This window comes from Gopherus evgoodei, chromosome 6, assembly GCF_007399415.2.
Source record: "Gopherus evgoodei ecotype Sinaloan lineage chromosome 6, rGopEvg1_v1.p, whole genome shotgun sequence".
Classification (NCBI taxonomy): domain Eukaryota; kingdom Metazoa; phylum Chordata; order Testudines; family Testudinidae; genus Gopherus; species Gopherus evgoodei.
Window position 1 is genome coordinate 11,009,521 of NC_044327.1, and position 16,384 is coordinate 11,025,904.

General features: G+C 44.8%; 1 protein-coding gene across 4 annotated transcripts in view; it reads right to left on the minus strand.

The window, feature by feature from the left end:
- Positions 1 to 16,384, minus strand: part of PAX5 (paired box 5) — a 223,819-nt gene that overhangs the window by 16,337 nt on the left and 191,098 nt on the right. For all 4 annotated transcript variants that reach the window (XM_030567764.1, XM_030567762.1, XM_030567765.1 and 1 more), the window contains one exon: positions 1,544 to 1,630. In XM_030567764.1, the coding sequence (XP_030423624.1) occupies positions 1,544 to 1,630 (87 nt within the window). The remainder of the gene's footprint in view (positions 1 to 1,543; positions 1,631 to 16,384) is intronic.

Sequence of the window (16,384 nt, forward strand, 5' to 3'; positions counted from 1 at the left end):
AGAACTGCAGAAAAACATCCTCCCTTCCTTATGTGTTTCAGTTAAAGTGGATTCAAGCATCCAAATCAAAGTTTTATCTTAACTCCTGGGCTAGATCCTACATGTAAATCCATGTAGGTTGTTTGGCTTCAGCAGAGCTATGCCAAATTACATACATCAGTGCTTCCCTGATTTATGAGGGAAGCACTAACAGACCCTGAATTGTAGTACTGCCAATGGCGGTATTCTACCAGTACCATGGCATGGGGCGCTGTAGCTGTCTGTTACTCCCAAAGGATTTGTTCAAAGACAAGAATTATGATGAACAAAGGGTGGGTAGCTCCGTTACTTAGAGGTTCAATTACTTAAAACAAAGAAACAATGAAAAAAAGTCAAAAATTCCAGAATTATTCCTCTGCTGGACCAGGTCACCTACATCAGCCTGTCATTCATAAATCTGGAAAACTCTATTCCCACAGGTTTCAGAGGTTAGTCTGTATCAGCAAAAAAACCAAGGCATCCTTGTGGCACCTTACAGACTAACAAATGTATTTGGGCATAAGATTTTGTGGGCTAGAACCCACAAAAAGCTTATGCCCAAATAAATTTGCTAGTCTCTAAGGTGCCACAAGGATGCCTCATTTTTTTTTCCTATTCCTACAGTTGATAGAGGACAATTGATTGGTATTTTGCCTGCCTCCTCCATACAAACTGTGCAGGAAAATCCTCATTACTGTGTGCTGTGTGTATATATAAAGTCAGAGGGGCCAATTTTGAGACAGTGGTGTAAAATGGATCGTGTTCACTCTGTAGATTAGGGACCCCATCCTGCATGAGGATCTGCTAGCACAGACCCTGGGCTCAGGAGATTCCCCTCAAGCTGAAAAGATTTTGCACAGGTGTAGGGGTTCCTGCTAGCAGAAGCCCATCCAGAAATGGAGCCCCAATCTGTGGCAAAAGCCAAATTAAAAAGCAGACATGAAATGGGGGGCTGATAAGAATGGGCATTGATAGCGAGCAAGACGAGCAGGTTGAACTAACCTTGCAGGCAATTCTCTGGTCTTGGATTCTGGCATAGATTATTTATTCTAATTTGGAAACAAACATTTTCAGTTGATTAAAAACACCAGGATATTGTTATTTTTTAACAGCATAGTGACCGTACCATGTTCTGCAGGCAAGGGACTCTGTAGCCCTCCAAATAACAAATCTGAATCTTGTACCTGTCAGTGAATGGGGACAAGGCATGAGGCAATGAGGTGCATGCGTGTCAGAGGAAGAGAGATGGAGATAGAAGAGCCAGCAGAGAGACAGGACCCCAGGCCGGCCCAAGGGTCTGTACTAGTATATTTTGAACCAGGATTGTTATCACTGTGGGCAGCCAGAGGGAATCCAACAAGGACATGTAAGACTATGCAAGGAGATTCTTCTCACTTACCATGACTGAACATTTACAAAGGCCAAAGCTGGCCCAACATCCAGTGAGGAGATATGCCACCTACAGGACAAGCCCCAGCTGCAGTGAGCAGGCTGTTCCTGTAGAAACTCGGGTAGGAAAACTCACCTAGCAATCCAGGGTTGGGAAATCTCCAGGAGTCATTGTATGTTGAATATTGTGGGTGGCTGTATGGACTTCCAGAAAACTCGCTCCCTAAGTAAGGGAAAGAGAAAACAAAATAAATGGTAATTTGGCACCAAAACACACACTGATGAGGCGAGGGGGAAGAAGCAGCTAAATGCAGTCTGCAGTCTAGGTGATATCCAGTGCAATTCTTCTTGTAGGCTTTACGGTCCACCTGGTTCCCTAAGGAATGGAAATTGGGACACTTGTTAGAAAACAAACTCTAAATCAGTAGATGGAGTTTTCCTTTTGATTTTCCTCATGTTCCTCACACTGGGCCTGAGCCAAACCAGTGGGAATCTTTCCAGCTCCTTCTATAAAAGCAGCAAAGAGTCCTGTGGCACCTTATAGACTAACAGACGTTTTGGAGCATGAGCTTTCGTGGGTGAATACCCACTTCGTCGGATGCATGTCACCCACGAAAGCTCATGCTCCAAAACGTCTGTTAGTCTATAAGGTGCCACAGGATTCTTTGCTGCTTTTACAGATCCAGACTAACACGGCTACCCCTCTGATACTTAGCTCCTTCCATGTTTCACCAGGATAGGGAACACTAAGGCTAGATACCCTCAGGGTCTTGGGGTCATGCTGAGCCTCATCCCTGGAATTAAGTTGCCCCGTACTACATCTGGCCCCCAGTTTGGCCAAGCTGTGGGGAAGAGGTACAGCCTAACTCCTCAACCAGGCTTTCCAAAAGCTGGAGGGGATGGAGCAGTTGAAGTTCTAGACATGGACACCAGCATCCCAGTTTGTGCAAGGAAACTGCTGCCTCTGACTCACGACATCACCTTTGGCTAGCCTCAGGATCTCTCTCCCTCTCTATAACCAGGATAATGATGCTTACGGCTGTGTAGGGCTTTGAGCTCCTGTCATACAAAGCATCATGTGAGCTCACACCATTACCACATTGTTCAGGATCGTTTCACTGCTACTTTCTGCTCTCCCCAGCTGTGTGTTCTGTACACGTCTCATCTCTTGTTTGATACTGATTGTAAGCTCTTTGGGGCAAGGACCATCACTTTGTTATGAGTGTGTACAGCACCTAGCACTAGGCAATATCACAATACAAATAATAATTATTATTATTCTACAATCTGTCAGGAATTATTTTTTTCTGACACCTCTCTCTCTCTCTCTCTCTCTCTCACACACACACACACACGTTCATCAAAACATTAAGGCCATCAGCCACCTGACAAAAGCCAGGAAGAAGGTCACAAGTGATCTTTGCCAGTCCTAGTATGTTCATCTGAACTGTCTTGTGCTCACATGAGCCAAAACTTTATTGCTATATCTATTGGGAGGGAGGTCCCATAACTAGTGTATGGGTATGTCTACACTATGCGCTGGATTGGCAGGCTTCCAGAGTGTCTAAATGAGATGTTTTGACAATTTGAAACTTTTTTCCTACTCGAGAAATTCATCAAAACCACCCCTTTCTCATAAACTGTATGTTTCAACAAAATATCATTGTCAAAAAATTCCCAACTAGTTCTAGTTAAAATGCCATGTCATTACAGACAGCTCAAAGGAGACCTCTTCTCAATGGGAAGCTGCAGTCAGAAAAGCAAACAAGATGCATAAGGAACTGGATGGAGAATAATACAAAAAATATTATACAGTGGCTCAGCCTCATCTAGATAACGTGTTATGTGCTGGTCATCCCATCTTCTGAAGAATATTCCAGAACTGGAGGAGGCTCAGACGAGGGCAATGAGAATGATCAAGGGCCTGGAAAATCACTTAGATGAAGAGATATTGAAAAGACGGGGATTGTTATCTTAGAAAGGAGACAAAATAAGGGGGAACATGATAGAAATCCATAAAAATCGATGACTGATCTAGAGAAGGGAGATAGGCCATTTCTGTTCTCCCTGCCCACGTAACACAAGAACTAGAGGACTTTCAATGAAAATAAAAGGAGGCAAACACAAACAGAACATGGAATTAGACTGTGGAACTCATTGTCACAGGATATGGTTGAGACCAAAAACTTAGCAGTCTTCAAAAAGGGATTGGAGATTTATATAGATACCAGGAGTATCCAAAGCTAAATGCTAACATAAATTATGTATATTTTGAAGGAGGATTTAAACTGATCTCTGTTAACTAGGAACTTGGAGAAGACCTACTATAGGGGCAGATTGTTCCACACCTGCCTAATGCAAGACGGATTGCACCTTCCTCTGAAGCATCTGGTCCTAGCCACTGTCAGAGACAGGATATGGGACTAGATGGACCTCAGGTCTGAGCCAGTTTGGCAGTTCCTAGGTCCCTAAGGTTGCTTCTTTAACATTAAAAGCTCAGAGGTTTTTTGTGGTTCCAACAGCTGCTCCAAATTGACGGCTTAAGGTGCTTTCACGGGAATAGAAATGTAAAATAAAGATTCAAACAATTGAATGTCAGATTATTAAACATTACTCCTTAAAGGGCCCAGTACATCTTTACTAGACTTCTGTAAAAGGCTCGGGTGGTTTATTAATTATTATTATTATTACTGCTTCTGTACAACTCTATTAATCACTGCAAGTGACTAGAAATGGAGTCACTCCCAAATGTCTATTCCTGTTGAAGTGAATAGCATATAAGTTTCCTCTCTGTTCCCTGTCCTGCTGAATGATGGACACGATATACAATACCCGAAGGTTAACTCTGCCTTAATGTTTATTCTTGGTTGGTTTTTTTTAAAATGAGCTATTGCGAAAAAAGCAAGGAGGCAAAGGATCAATGAGGAACATTGGGAAAATGGTTCTGAGAGTGGAAAGAGGGGAAGGGCTTGGGAAGGAGGAAGGAGATAAAGCAGATGAGGAAAGAAGAGAGGGACGAGAGAAGAGTGTTATGAATAAGATGCATTACACTGAATTCTCTGTCATAACAAAACACAATGGAGCTTTCCAGTGTAAATATTGGTTATGCATTTCGTGTATGTGAACGAATCATTTCTGGGATGGGGAAAAGTGCAGCACCCGTGCTGTCACTAGTGGTGTAGGTGTCATTGGTTAGAAAGCCCACTGGCTATAAGGACTTTATGTCACCCTCTAGTGCTGTCTATTAGCTTACTACTAACAACGACCATTTGCAGTCATTCTCTGGGCTAGAGTGACCAAATAGCAAGTGTGAAAAATCAGGATGGGGTGTGTGTAATAGTTGCCTATATAAGACAAAGCTCCTAATATTGGGACAGACCTGATAATATAGGACATCTGGTCACCCTAGTCTGGGTTCTATCAGCTAAGGGGCATGCGGGTAGTTTGAGTGGTTCCGGCGATCTGTGTTTGTGGGCACAGATTTGACACAATACATATCAGAACATATCAGTCAGGTCAACTGTCCTCCAGGTGTTTACACATACATTCCAGTGATAGGTCAGTGCTTCAGAGCAGCCACAAGGGCCCGATGGAACCAAGACTGTATGTCAGACATGCCTGGTGCCGGTAGGATGAATCGACAGCTGAAGGGCGGCATGCAGTAACGGTCTGACCATCGCCTGATACTATGGTGTCCTGAGCATTTTCCAAGGTGAATTAACATTGTGAAAACTCACTGTATGTAGGAAGGGTAGAACCAGGCCGAAAAACAGAGGAGCCACCTGGAATTTGCAACCCATGCTTGACTAGAGCTAAATTCAAGCAGCTATTCAGCTTCAGAGAAGGGTCACTCAACAAGCCCCTTTACAACCGAGCTGCGGGTGCCCTCTCTTTGCAGTTGAGACTGCCTGCTCAGCCCAAACGCCGACTATTTTTCTTTGGGTTTCCAGTTTGCTCCAGACTCCCTCTCTAGCCAAGACTAGCACTGACTTCCTCAAAGCATGTAGGACAACAAAATGTTGAGTAACTGTAGGGTGAATGCAAAGCCCTCGTCCTTCCTCAAGGGCTTAGGGACAGCTCAGCTCCACGGTGTGCGTTACCTTGCAATTATCTGATCACACGGATACATTGCAAGTGGCAAGGGATTTCTATACCAACCTCACAGCCTGCCTGACACATGCTATTTACAAAGTTCTTCCCACTGAGCAGACATTCGTGCCGAGATTTGTGAATGGGGGTGTTTGCCCTCTTTACTGGTTGAGGAGAGTGACTAGAATAAAAAAAACTCAGTTAAAACATTACTTTAAAATAACCAAAAATGGCAGGATGGGCATGACATAAGGACAGGCCAATGAGATGTCTGGGCCACTCCATCATACCGCAGCACATCCAGGGAGAGGGCACAAGGATAGGGTCATGAGATGTATGGGCTGTCTCAGCTTCAGGGTAGCTGCACCTGTATGGGGCATAATGGTCGCTGTGACCCCTCCAGGGCACTCACTTAAAGGTTTCCAGCTCCTATCCATCACCTCTCCTGAGAGGAGACCCTCATCTCACTCCATCCTGACCAGGGGTTTTAACCACACAGCTCCGTGATCTACATTGCAATATCCCCAGCAAACCAGACTGCCTAAAAAGGCCAGCACCTGCATTTTGCCAAGTTACTACACATTTCCTTCAAAGCAAGCATATTTTTCCATAAGGTGAAAGCACTGCAGAGAAAAGATATTAAAACAATTGAAGAACTACATGCATGCTAAGAAGATAAGCAGAGCTCACCCCAACTCCAACCTTGAGTTCTGGTAAGTTTTAGTCCCTCAGAACCCTGGGGCTAGCAGGCAATCAGATGTGGGTGATGAGTTCCACTGGCCTTCTTGGAGTCTGACTGTGGGAGTGGGGTGGGGATAAGAGGGGCCATCAGACAGCTCAGACCCATATATTCTAATGTAGGATATTACACAGGATGGTTGTTAAATGCTGGCTCGCTAACAGAATGTTTATTATATGCATAGGTGAAACGTGAAATTATGAAAGGTAATGGCTTAAACACTGTCCATAAATTAAGTCAAAGGGTTCCCCTAGAATGCAGGGAAGCACCCTAGCTACACCCACTAATAAGAACTTAAGAATGGCCATAGTAGGTTAGGCCAATGGTCCATCTAGTGCAGTGTCCTGTCTCTGACAGTGATCAGTGCCAGATGCTTCTAGAGCTTAAGAACACCCAGAGCATGGGGTTGTGCCCTGACCATCTTGGTAATAGACATCGATGAACCTATCCTCCATGAACGGCCTGGTCTACACTGCGGGGGGAGGAGATCAATCTAAGATACGCAACTTCAGCTACGAGAATAGAGTAGCTGAAGTTGACGTATCTTATTTCGACTTGCCTCCCGTCCTCAGGGCGCGGAATCGATGGCCACGGCTCCCCTGTCAACTCCACTTCCACCTCTTGCCCTGGTGGAGTTCCGGAGTCGACAGGAGCGATCAATTCGGGGATCAATTTCTCACGTCTAGACAAGACACAATAAATCAATCCCCGATAAAGCGATCGCTACCCGCTGATCCGGCGGGTAGTATGGACATACCCTTAAGATTAATTAATTATTTTTTGAACTCAGTTATGCTTTTGGCCTTCACAACATCCCCTGGCAAGGAGTTCCACAGGTTGACTGTGCATTGTGTGAAGAAATACTTCCTTTTGTTTGTTTTAAACCTGCTGCCTATTAATTTCATTGGGTGCCCCATGGTTCTCGTGTTATGTGAAGGGATAAATAACACTCCCCTATTCACTTTCTCCTCACCAGTCATGATTTTGTACACATCTATCGTACCCCCATGCTTACTCTTGTCTTTTCTAAAATAAACAATCCCAGTCTTCTTAATCTCTCCTCATATGGACGTTGTTCCATACTGCTAGCCATTTTTGTTGCCCTTCTCTGCACCTTTTCCATTTCTACTATATCTACTTTGGGACAGAGCGACCAGAACTGCATGCAGTATTCAAGGTGTGGGTGTAGTGGTATCTTCTGCAGGAACTGGTGACAAATATGTCAATTTCCTGCAATATCTTTGAAAGACCTAATTGTACCAAGTTAACGCACTATTGGGGCCTGAAATTGTATGTAGCCTCTCAGGGTGGGGTGGGGGAGATGTGACAGATGTAAGACCTGGGAGTTCAAAAGACTATACTGAACCTGTGCCAGACAAATACGGATTTTGGGCCATTAAGTGGATTTCCTGGGGAATCCCTAGGCAGAGGTTAAGGCAAGTTACCCACCTCTGATTATGCAAAAACCCAGCCTTTTGAAGCTACCCCTGAGAACAGGGTTATTGTCTGCTGTTTACCTGTTACAGAAGGCTGAGATCAAAGGCCCAAGCTGTACAAAGAAATGGCTGATTTGCCCAGCTTTTGTGCTGGTTCTGGATCTAAGACAGATGAACTTATAACCATGGGGAAAACCCAGTTGGGGAGGTTGAAGCTAAAACTACCAGAGCTCTGGATTGGAGTGGGGATTGACCTCTGGTAAACATTTTAGCCAGGGTGTAAGAACTTCTCCTGTTTTAATATGTTTTCTCTGTAATGTTTTTACACTAGGAATCAATGCACTGAGAAGATGTCTGGTAACTTATAACTGTGGGCATGACACTGGTCAGGGCCTTTGGAGAGAAAGCAAAGCGCAGGCACTGGGGTTTTTAGGCAGCCGGGTTTGCTGTGGATATCACACTGTAGATCAGGGAGCTGTGCAGCCTTAAAAACCCTGGTCAGGAGGGAGTGAGATCCGGGTCTCCGCCCAAGAGAGGTGATGGCTGGGAGCCAGAAACAGTTGGGAGGGTGCCCTCAAGCAACCACGGAGTGGGAATATAGATGCAGTTACCCTGAAACTGTGATATATATTGTAGCAGTGGTGGGATGTAGGACAGTGTGAATTGCCATGTTTGTCCCATGGACCATTCCACCAGTTCCCAGCCCGTCATTTAGCATGGAACAAGGAGAGGGCAGTGAGCTGTATGGATCACTTCACCGGTTCCCATCCCACACATCAGGAGCTCTCACCCAGACCCCCTCAACAAGGCATCCTGAAACTGAATGAGAACTCAAGCCCCACTCTTCCATGTGCGAGCCAACAACCTCAATCCTGAGCACGGCTGCACCATGCAGCCATCCTGAGCATGCCTTGCAGCCTCTTCCTGCAAAATGTGCAACCTCAGAGGTTCTCTGGTTCTCAGAGGACCTCTCTCGCCACGCTGAGGCTTGCCACAGAGACCGGACAGCAGAGTTCGCTAAGCTTCCCAGGCACTGTTGACTGGATCTTGTGCATTCCCCACCCCCTCCTAGCTAGCAGCTCAGGAAGACCCAGCTCTCCCTGTTCCTGTGCTGTGCATGCTAGTGAGCAGGTGGCTTTCCTTTTTCAGTAATCAGCCATGCTCCTGCACGAGCAGCAGTAGAAACAAGCCAACATTTCACTGCTTGATTCTTTTCTCACTCTCTCTCCTCACCCCTCCCCAGCCACTGCCCCCCTCCCCCCTCTGAGTACACATCTCTGGGCCTCTCTGGGGGACGCTCTGGCGCCTGACAGGCTGAGGCTTCCAATGCTCTGTTTTTTATGCCTCAGTGGTCAGGGTGTCAGGCTCCTGCAGTACAGACCAGCCAAGAGCTCAAGGAGTCACTGAACACCATCAGTTCGGTGACAGTATTGCTTGCTTCATCCCACATATTCTGCATATCCATCAAGCGGGGGGGTGGGGGGTGGAGAGGGGAGAGAGAGATAGAGGAGAAAAGGGGAAGCGGGAGAAAAGCCACCAGCCCTGTTATTACCATCACAGGCCTTGGACAGACAAATGGTGCAGGAGTACAGTGAAACTAAACGAGATGAATGAGCACTGCACGAGTGCCTTGTGGATAGTCCAGGGCCTATCAGATCTACTTCTTGACAGCACCATTTAATAATCAGCCCCGTTCAAAAGAAATACTGTGCATCAGCCACCCAGGGATATATTTGTGTGGGAGCGCGTGGGCGCACATGCACTGGGGAGGCGGGGAATGTGATTTGATCCATTGTTCCTTCATGGCTAAACAGCAACGGCCTTCGTTAAGACTGCCCCTCTTTAAAGCGATCATTTCTCTCACTGCATCGCCGTAGGAAAGCTTTGACTTCTACAGCCACCGAAACAAAAAGGTATTGAGGCAATGGCTTCCGTTGCCTTTATGCCTCCTCGTGGCTCTTGTAGAAGATCCTTTTAAATGTTGCCATAAGTGGGTTCACTATTTCGTGCCATTACTGTTAATATACGGTCAAGATTCCACCAGCCTCACTAGCCGAATAGTCCCTTAGCCTGTAAAGAGTCCGATTTAAGTCAATGGGCTAACTCACCAGCTAAACTACTATTTAGGAGGTAAAGTCTATCCCAGAGTCATTAGAGCTGGAGAAACAAAATCTCCTGAGTGTATTTAACCCATTTCTGTTTGTGCATTAGTCACAAACACACTGGGGTTTAGAAGAATATGACCTTTGGGGATCACTTATTAAACAAATCATCTGTGCAAACACTTTTTGCCTATGGCGTATTACTGACAGCTACATGTAAACAGTGTTACCAACTCCAGTCTTGTGGTATTTGGTGTGTCTCTTAAAGCCCCTGCTCCTGGAGTCACGTGAAAGCATGAGACTCTCAGCTTTCATTCAAAAAGCCAGTTTCCGGACCCCATGGTTATGGAGAAAAACTCAGACATGTGAACTACAGTCATAAGGCATATAAAAAGCACTCAAGATGTGGGGTTTTTTTTTAATCTCATGAGTTTTGGGGGCCTAACTCATGATTTTTGAACTGGGAGGTTGGCAGTACTGTTTGCAGCACACTCCATGTGGAAATTCACTCTTGGGCAGAGAGCCAGACAAGGCTTATGGACCACTCAAGTCCCATCTAAGCCCTCAACAATGTGACTGTAGTGGTGTCCAGGCCTTGTGCTGGTTTTCTACACAGGGGAGAGTTTCACCCTACTTGCATTGTTTGGCCAGATCCATAGGGCCCCGGAACCAGATTCTGATCTCTTATTACACCAATGGAAACCCAGAATGATTCCCCTGATTTCAATAGAGCTATTCCAGATTTACACTAACGTGGCTGAGATCAGGAACCCCTGATACTGTTTCGGTCCCTTGACACTGAGTAAACGACATGTTATAAACCGGAGTTTCCAACCTATGGGCCGTAAAAGAGCATTTCAGAAGCCTGCGGCCTGCTTCAACATCCTATACTAACAGCTGATTCATTAGCATTTTGTCCTCATGTTTACATCATTATAGTTTAGCCAAGTGTTTCAATAGACAATGCTGTACATAGAAACAACCTATCTAAATACATACAAAACAAGCTGAACTTAAAATATAAATCAACAAGTGACCTTAAGTCTTATTAAAATCTGTAGAATCTGTGTGGCCCACTCAAGGCTGTGCTTCGGTTTATGTGGCAATAAGGCTGGACACCACTGTTATAAACAGAGGAAGTGTGGAAGTGCTGAATCTCTCCAGGAGAGGGCAGAGAAGCACTTCAGGGACAAAAAGAACAGAGAAGCAGGCAGAGGGTATATTAAGACATTTAAAATCTTGCTTCTGCCCAAGAACAGGCATTATACTGGGCGAGATGAACCCTGGATTTAAAAATAGCCAAGTCACTTCTTGATGGCAGCAGAAAATTATAAACCAGAATTACCAGCTGTCTAGCATACTTTGCATTCAATTTTCTGCTGTCTCTTTCCAACCACGTTATTGTCCATGAGCGTATACGCCCAGCACTAGTCTCTAAACTTGCCATCAGACACTTGTTTCGCTGAGTGGCCTGAATTAACTGAGTGGCAGGCTCTGGCTAGGGTGGATTTGGGGAATGGCTGCATTTCCCCCACCCCGTATGAAGGTCCACTTACTCTGTCATCTACCTGCCAAGTGCACAGATTGGATCCTCAGTTGTCATGCTGCCGTTCAACCAGTGGCTCACTACAGTGTTTCTGAAGGGTGAGGTCACGTTTGGTTCCTTGTCAAGGGGTGATAGGGAATTGCTACGCACATACGCGCGCGCGCACACACACACACCCCTATATCTGCCAAGTTTATCCACTGAAATTATTAATCCCTATTTTCTGCTCCCTACCACCATTCATCAGAGTCATTTAGCATGTGTGTATATGAGAGAGAGAGAGAGAGAGAGAGAGAGAGAGATACAGGGGATGGGGAATGTGCAGTGTTAAGCTTCCCTCTCCAATCGCATACACAACACCCCGTTTCATATATTTGCCAAGCGCATTTGCTCAGTGCACTCATCTTAGCTCCTGCCACCAATTCACCACTGCACGATTCACCACTGCCATTTGCCAAGAACCAGCCATGTCCTGGGAAGGACACACTCGGAGTACAGGGAGAGCGCCTGTGTGCCTGGTGCTGTGGCGGTGAGCCAGTCCTGGTGAATTAATAATAGTGAACAGTACCTGATCATCAGCAAACATTGGGGGAAATTCATCCCAGGCAGGAGCTAGCATAAAGTCCACCTTAGAACAGGTCTTAAGTGGTTCATGAGCCCAGTCCTGACCCTCTGCCCAGTGACTGACGTGAAGAGTCTCCCAGAGAACATGTGTGGGAGATGTGGCGAAAGAGGTTGACTCGTCTGCTAGGAGGGAAAAGGAATGCTGGAGATTCCCACAGGGCCGACTCAGCTGCCCTGCACCAGCTTTCAGCAGCTGTAGCGCCGCAGCCAGGACCCGGAGAGCAACAGCAAAGCATGGAATCATGGGAATGAGGCTATTTTGCTATTGCCAGCAGTGAACACCCCATGCAATTTGTCTGGGATGAAGGCAGATTATTACACGGAGCTCTGATCCCTCTTGTCCATGTCGAGCACTGCGGGAGTAAGGCAGGCTCAGAAACAACGGAGCAAGCTTCAGTGTGGCTGATAGAGATGGGCTTCTCTATGCATTGAGCGTAGGAAAAGTGTAATCAACATGAAGCAAACTAGCAGGCACTAGGCACACCCACAGTTATCCACAGGAGACCCAGGGATGCCATCACACAGCAGAACCCTTAATAAGAGCATCAGGAGGGACCACAAATACCTCCATGCACCCCAGACCCTTGTGTGGACCCATGGAAAGAGGCTGGTGCTTGACCTTCCGTTCTCCCATCGTGCGGAACAAAGGGCTCCTCACCCTCGCCTGAGTTTGTAGCCTCAGAAAATGGGCAAAATGTGAAGGCTGCTTCCTCTATGGCTCCTCTTCATGAATTTCCTCTTTGCTGTGGCTGCTAGTGTCTGTTCTGCTCCTCTGAGACTTCTTCCCCTACTCCTTCCAGCTCTCAGCTGACCCAACAAAAAGATTTCCAAGTGGTGGTGGGGGCTCTGGGATGGAAATCATTTCACATACATGTTTCCATGCTGGCATTAGCAAGGGTTCTGAATTCCGCCAATCTTCTGGGGAATTACAAACTTGCTGACCAAAATGTTCACAAATACATCGCAAATTTCATGAACAGAAGTGTGTTTTTCTGACAGGACAGTTTTCAGTCTGAAGATGCTGTTTTTTCAAAATCAAAACTTTCCATGGGAATGCACAAAATACTCAATTTGGGGAAAAAAATCAGGATAAAATGTTTCCAATGATGTCGAAACAGAAGATTCTGATTTTTTGTTGTGAAACTAATTTACTCTCATAGGATGAAAAAAATGTTAAAAGCCAAAACTGAAAAAGCTTTGATTTACCTGATCAACTGTTTCAATTTTATTGCCATGAAACATTTAAAAAAAATTGTTTCGGGTCAATCAAAAGTTCATTTCATGGGAAATTTCAAAATTCAGTGTTTTGCTTTGATTTGAATGAAAACTAATTCCAAAATCCCACAATTTTCTGTGAAATGGAGATTCCAGATCCCACAGAACTATAACCACGAATACAAGCAAAGTGGATTGGGGCTTATTCACAAACACGTATGCAAATTCTTTCTTGCTGTCTTCACTCAGTACCAGCGCACATGCATCTAGAATGGAAGGAGAAAGCCAAGGAGCCAGTCAAGGTGCATTGCCACACCTCCACCAATATTTTAACTCCGGATTCTTTCCTTCTCTCAGAGCCTGGCCCAAAGCTCAATGAAGCAAATGGAAGTCCTTCCATTGACTTCAAAGGGTTTTGGATCAGGCCCCAGTGCCTTTATGACTCTCCCGTGAATATATTCACATGTGCTGTCTCTATTGCTATTCAGTCTGGCCACATATTAATTACCAATTCCATATCTTTATCCCAAACCTCTTTAAGAGACTTTCAGTTGCAACCCATATATTTCTTGTCCATGAGTGTCACCTGCTCTCATAGGTTGACCTACTGTCTCTGTCATCCTCAGATTGTACATCTCAGCTGAGCTCCCTTTTGAATTTCCTCTTTTCTAGCGAATGCACATTTAATTGTACACACACACATGCACCCCTTTGATTAACTTTAATGGGAGTTATAGTTACACATCAATAGGAGAACAGACTCTTTAGCTTTCCTAACCTCTCCATATGGCTATAACCCCTGAGGTCCTTTCTCATCTGATTTGTCCTTGCCTGTATGTTTTCCAGTTCTAATTAATGATATCCTTTTGCCATCTCTGCTCCAGGTTTACAACGTTCTTCTTTAGCCCTTCAAGTCGACAGATTAACACCACAGAATGTTCAATAAATTCAACCACCGAAGGAAAAAGAACAGAAGGTTGTGCGGGGGGAAATAGCCTTCTGGCCAAGAATAACAATACCCTGTCCACTTTGTATTGGACTCTGGGGTAAATTAAAGAATTATCCTGCACTCACATCTGAAGCAGGCCTCTGTAGATTAATTGTGATATCCTTTTCTATTCCAACCCCTCCTGACAAGGGCTACAGGTGTCTCTCTCTCCCTTTTGTGTGTGTGTGTGTGTGTGTGTGATGAAGGAACTACAGTAACTTTCTTAAATTAACAGTCTCATGACTTTTTATTTGCTTTCTAACATTTTCTTTTGTGGAAGTAATCATATGGGCCATAAATTTCTTCAGCAAATTCCAATAACAATCATTATCCAGGGAGTTAAGATATGCTTGACTGCATGGAGAACAGGGCTAAATACTGCACTTAGCAACCAAAATGTACTGCAGCAGCTTGCATATTACCATTATGAAATAGCTGTTAAATGCACACAACTTTAACATCTATTATCAGAAAAAGTCTTGTGTGGAACAGGATTGTATGTCAAATACCATGAAAGTTTCAAGTGTAACCCAAAGGACAGTAAGGGTAGTTCCCTTTACCAATGTTTCAGAAGATCGATTATGATGTAAGCAATATAGCTATTTTAATTCGGTCACTTATACTCCAGGTAGCATTTAGAACAGAGGCATATTGACTAACAAACATGATATAAGTTAGAAAAGAGAGAATACGCTCATGTAATCCCACAGGGAACAGCGCATTCATTTCCCCCCAATATAACTAATCCTCTTTACTGCAATAAAGTGTCATTGCAGTCCAGGGTGAGAGAGCGCAGAGGGATGGAGGAAACAGCAAAGCACTGTCTTTAGGAAAACACTCTTTATTCTCAACAAAGAATCCTGTGGCACCTTATAGACTAACAGACGTTTTGGAGCATGAGCTTTCGTGGGTGATGCATCCGACGAAGTGGGTATTCACCCACGAAAGCTCATGCTCCAAAATGTCTGTTAGTCTATAAGGTGCCACAGGATTCTTTGCTGCTTTTACAGATCCAGACTAACACGGCTACCCCTCTGATACTTTATTCTCAACAGTATTCACCTTCTTGAAGGCCTTGCTGCTTCTGCATTCACCACCCCTATTGAGTATTTTAGAAAGACAGCAGAATCTCTGAGGAGGCTACAGGTAACAAACACCGAGACCACCACTAATCTGCCATGTTTGCTGCTGGGCCAAGTGTCCTTGCAATTACAAACTCCCACAGGGCTTTAGGCCCATCTCAAACCTCCCCCACCACCTTTTGCTCCGAGTGAAAAGGTTCTTCCACTTGCTTCTCCAAGCCAAACTCAGCAGCATGTACCTTCTAAAACCCTGCCAGAACAAAACACTCTGCTGCATACATGGTTCTCCTCCGGGGAGAGGCTGGAAGACAAGGAACCATATGTGACAGATATTAGTCACCTTACTTTATGAGCTCCTTCTAGCAGTGCATTTACTACATTGATGAGAGGGTTATGAGGACCTGTATAGCCACTTACACATAGCTATACTGGTAAGTAAACCTTCATAGCGCAGACAAGGCTTGTACCAACAAGTTCTTTTGCCTGTGTAGCTTATACCAGTTCCCAAACAAAATAAGCTATACAAGTGTAATGTTTTAGGGACTGCCCAGACCAGCACAAGGGGACATTTTTGCCAATACAACTGCATCTCCACTGGGGCTTTTGCTGGCATACCTGTGTTAGTTAGCAGTGCAATTTTTTCACATCCCTAACCAATGCAGCTATGCCAGCAAAACTCTGAAGTGTAGAACAGGCCATAGAATAGAATATTTTTACCTTGACAGCAATTGCGATATTTCTGAGTGAAATGTTTTGCCTCTCCAATTTGATTCCAAATGACATTAGGACAAAATAACGTGCCTGATTGCTCACAGCAAGAATACTAGAATTATAATTGGATTTGGAAAAGATGGAAACTCTCATGCTTCAGGTCATAAACCACCACTAAATGATGGGAGTCAGGAAGAAAACTTCCTTATGGCAGGTATCAGATTACTGGGTTAGATGGACCTGTGGTCTGATCCATTCCAACAGTTCATACAGCAGCGTGATTCATTACAAGGTAAAATAGCAACTTCCATTACAACACTGGAAATGGATTCATTGATCCTACAGGCTTTAATCTGTTCAAAGTTACATCTGACTTCAGGGGGAGTACAATTATGCCCAAATGGGCAACATTATGATCTCAGTTATTGTAGGGTAGGTCTGGATT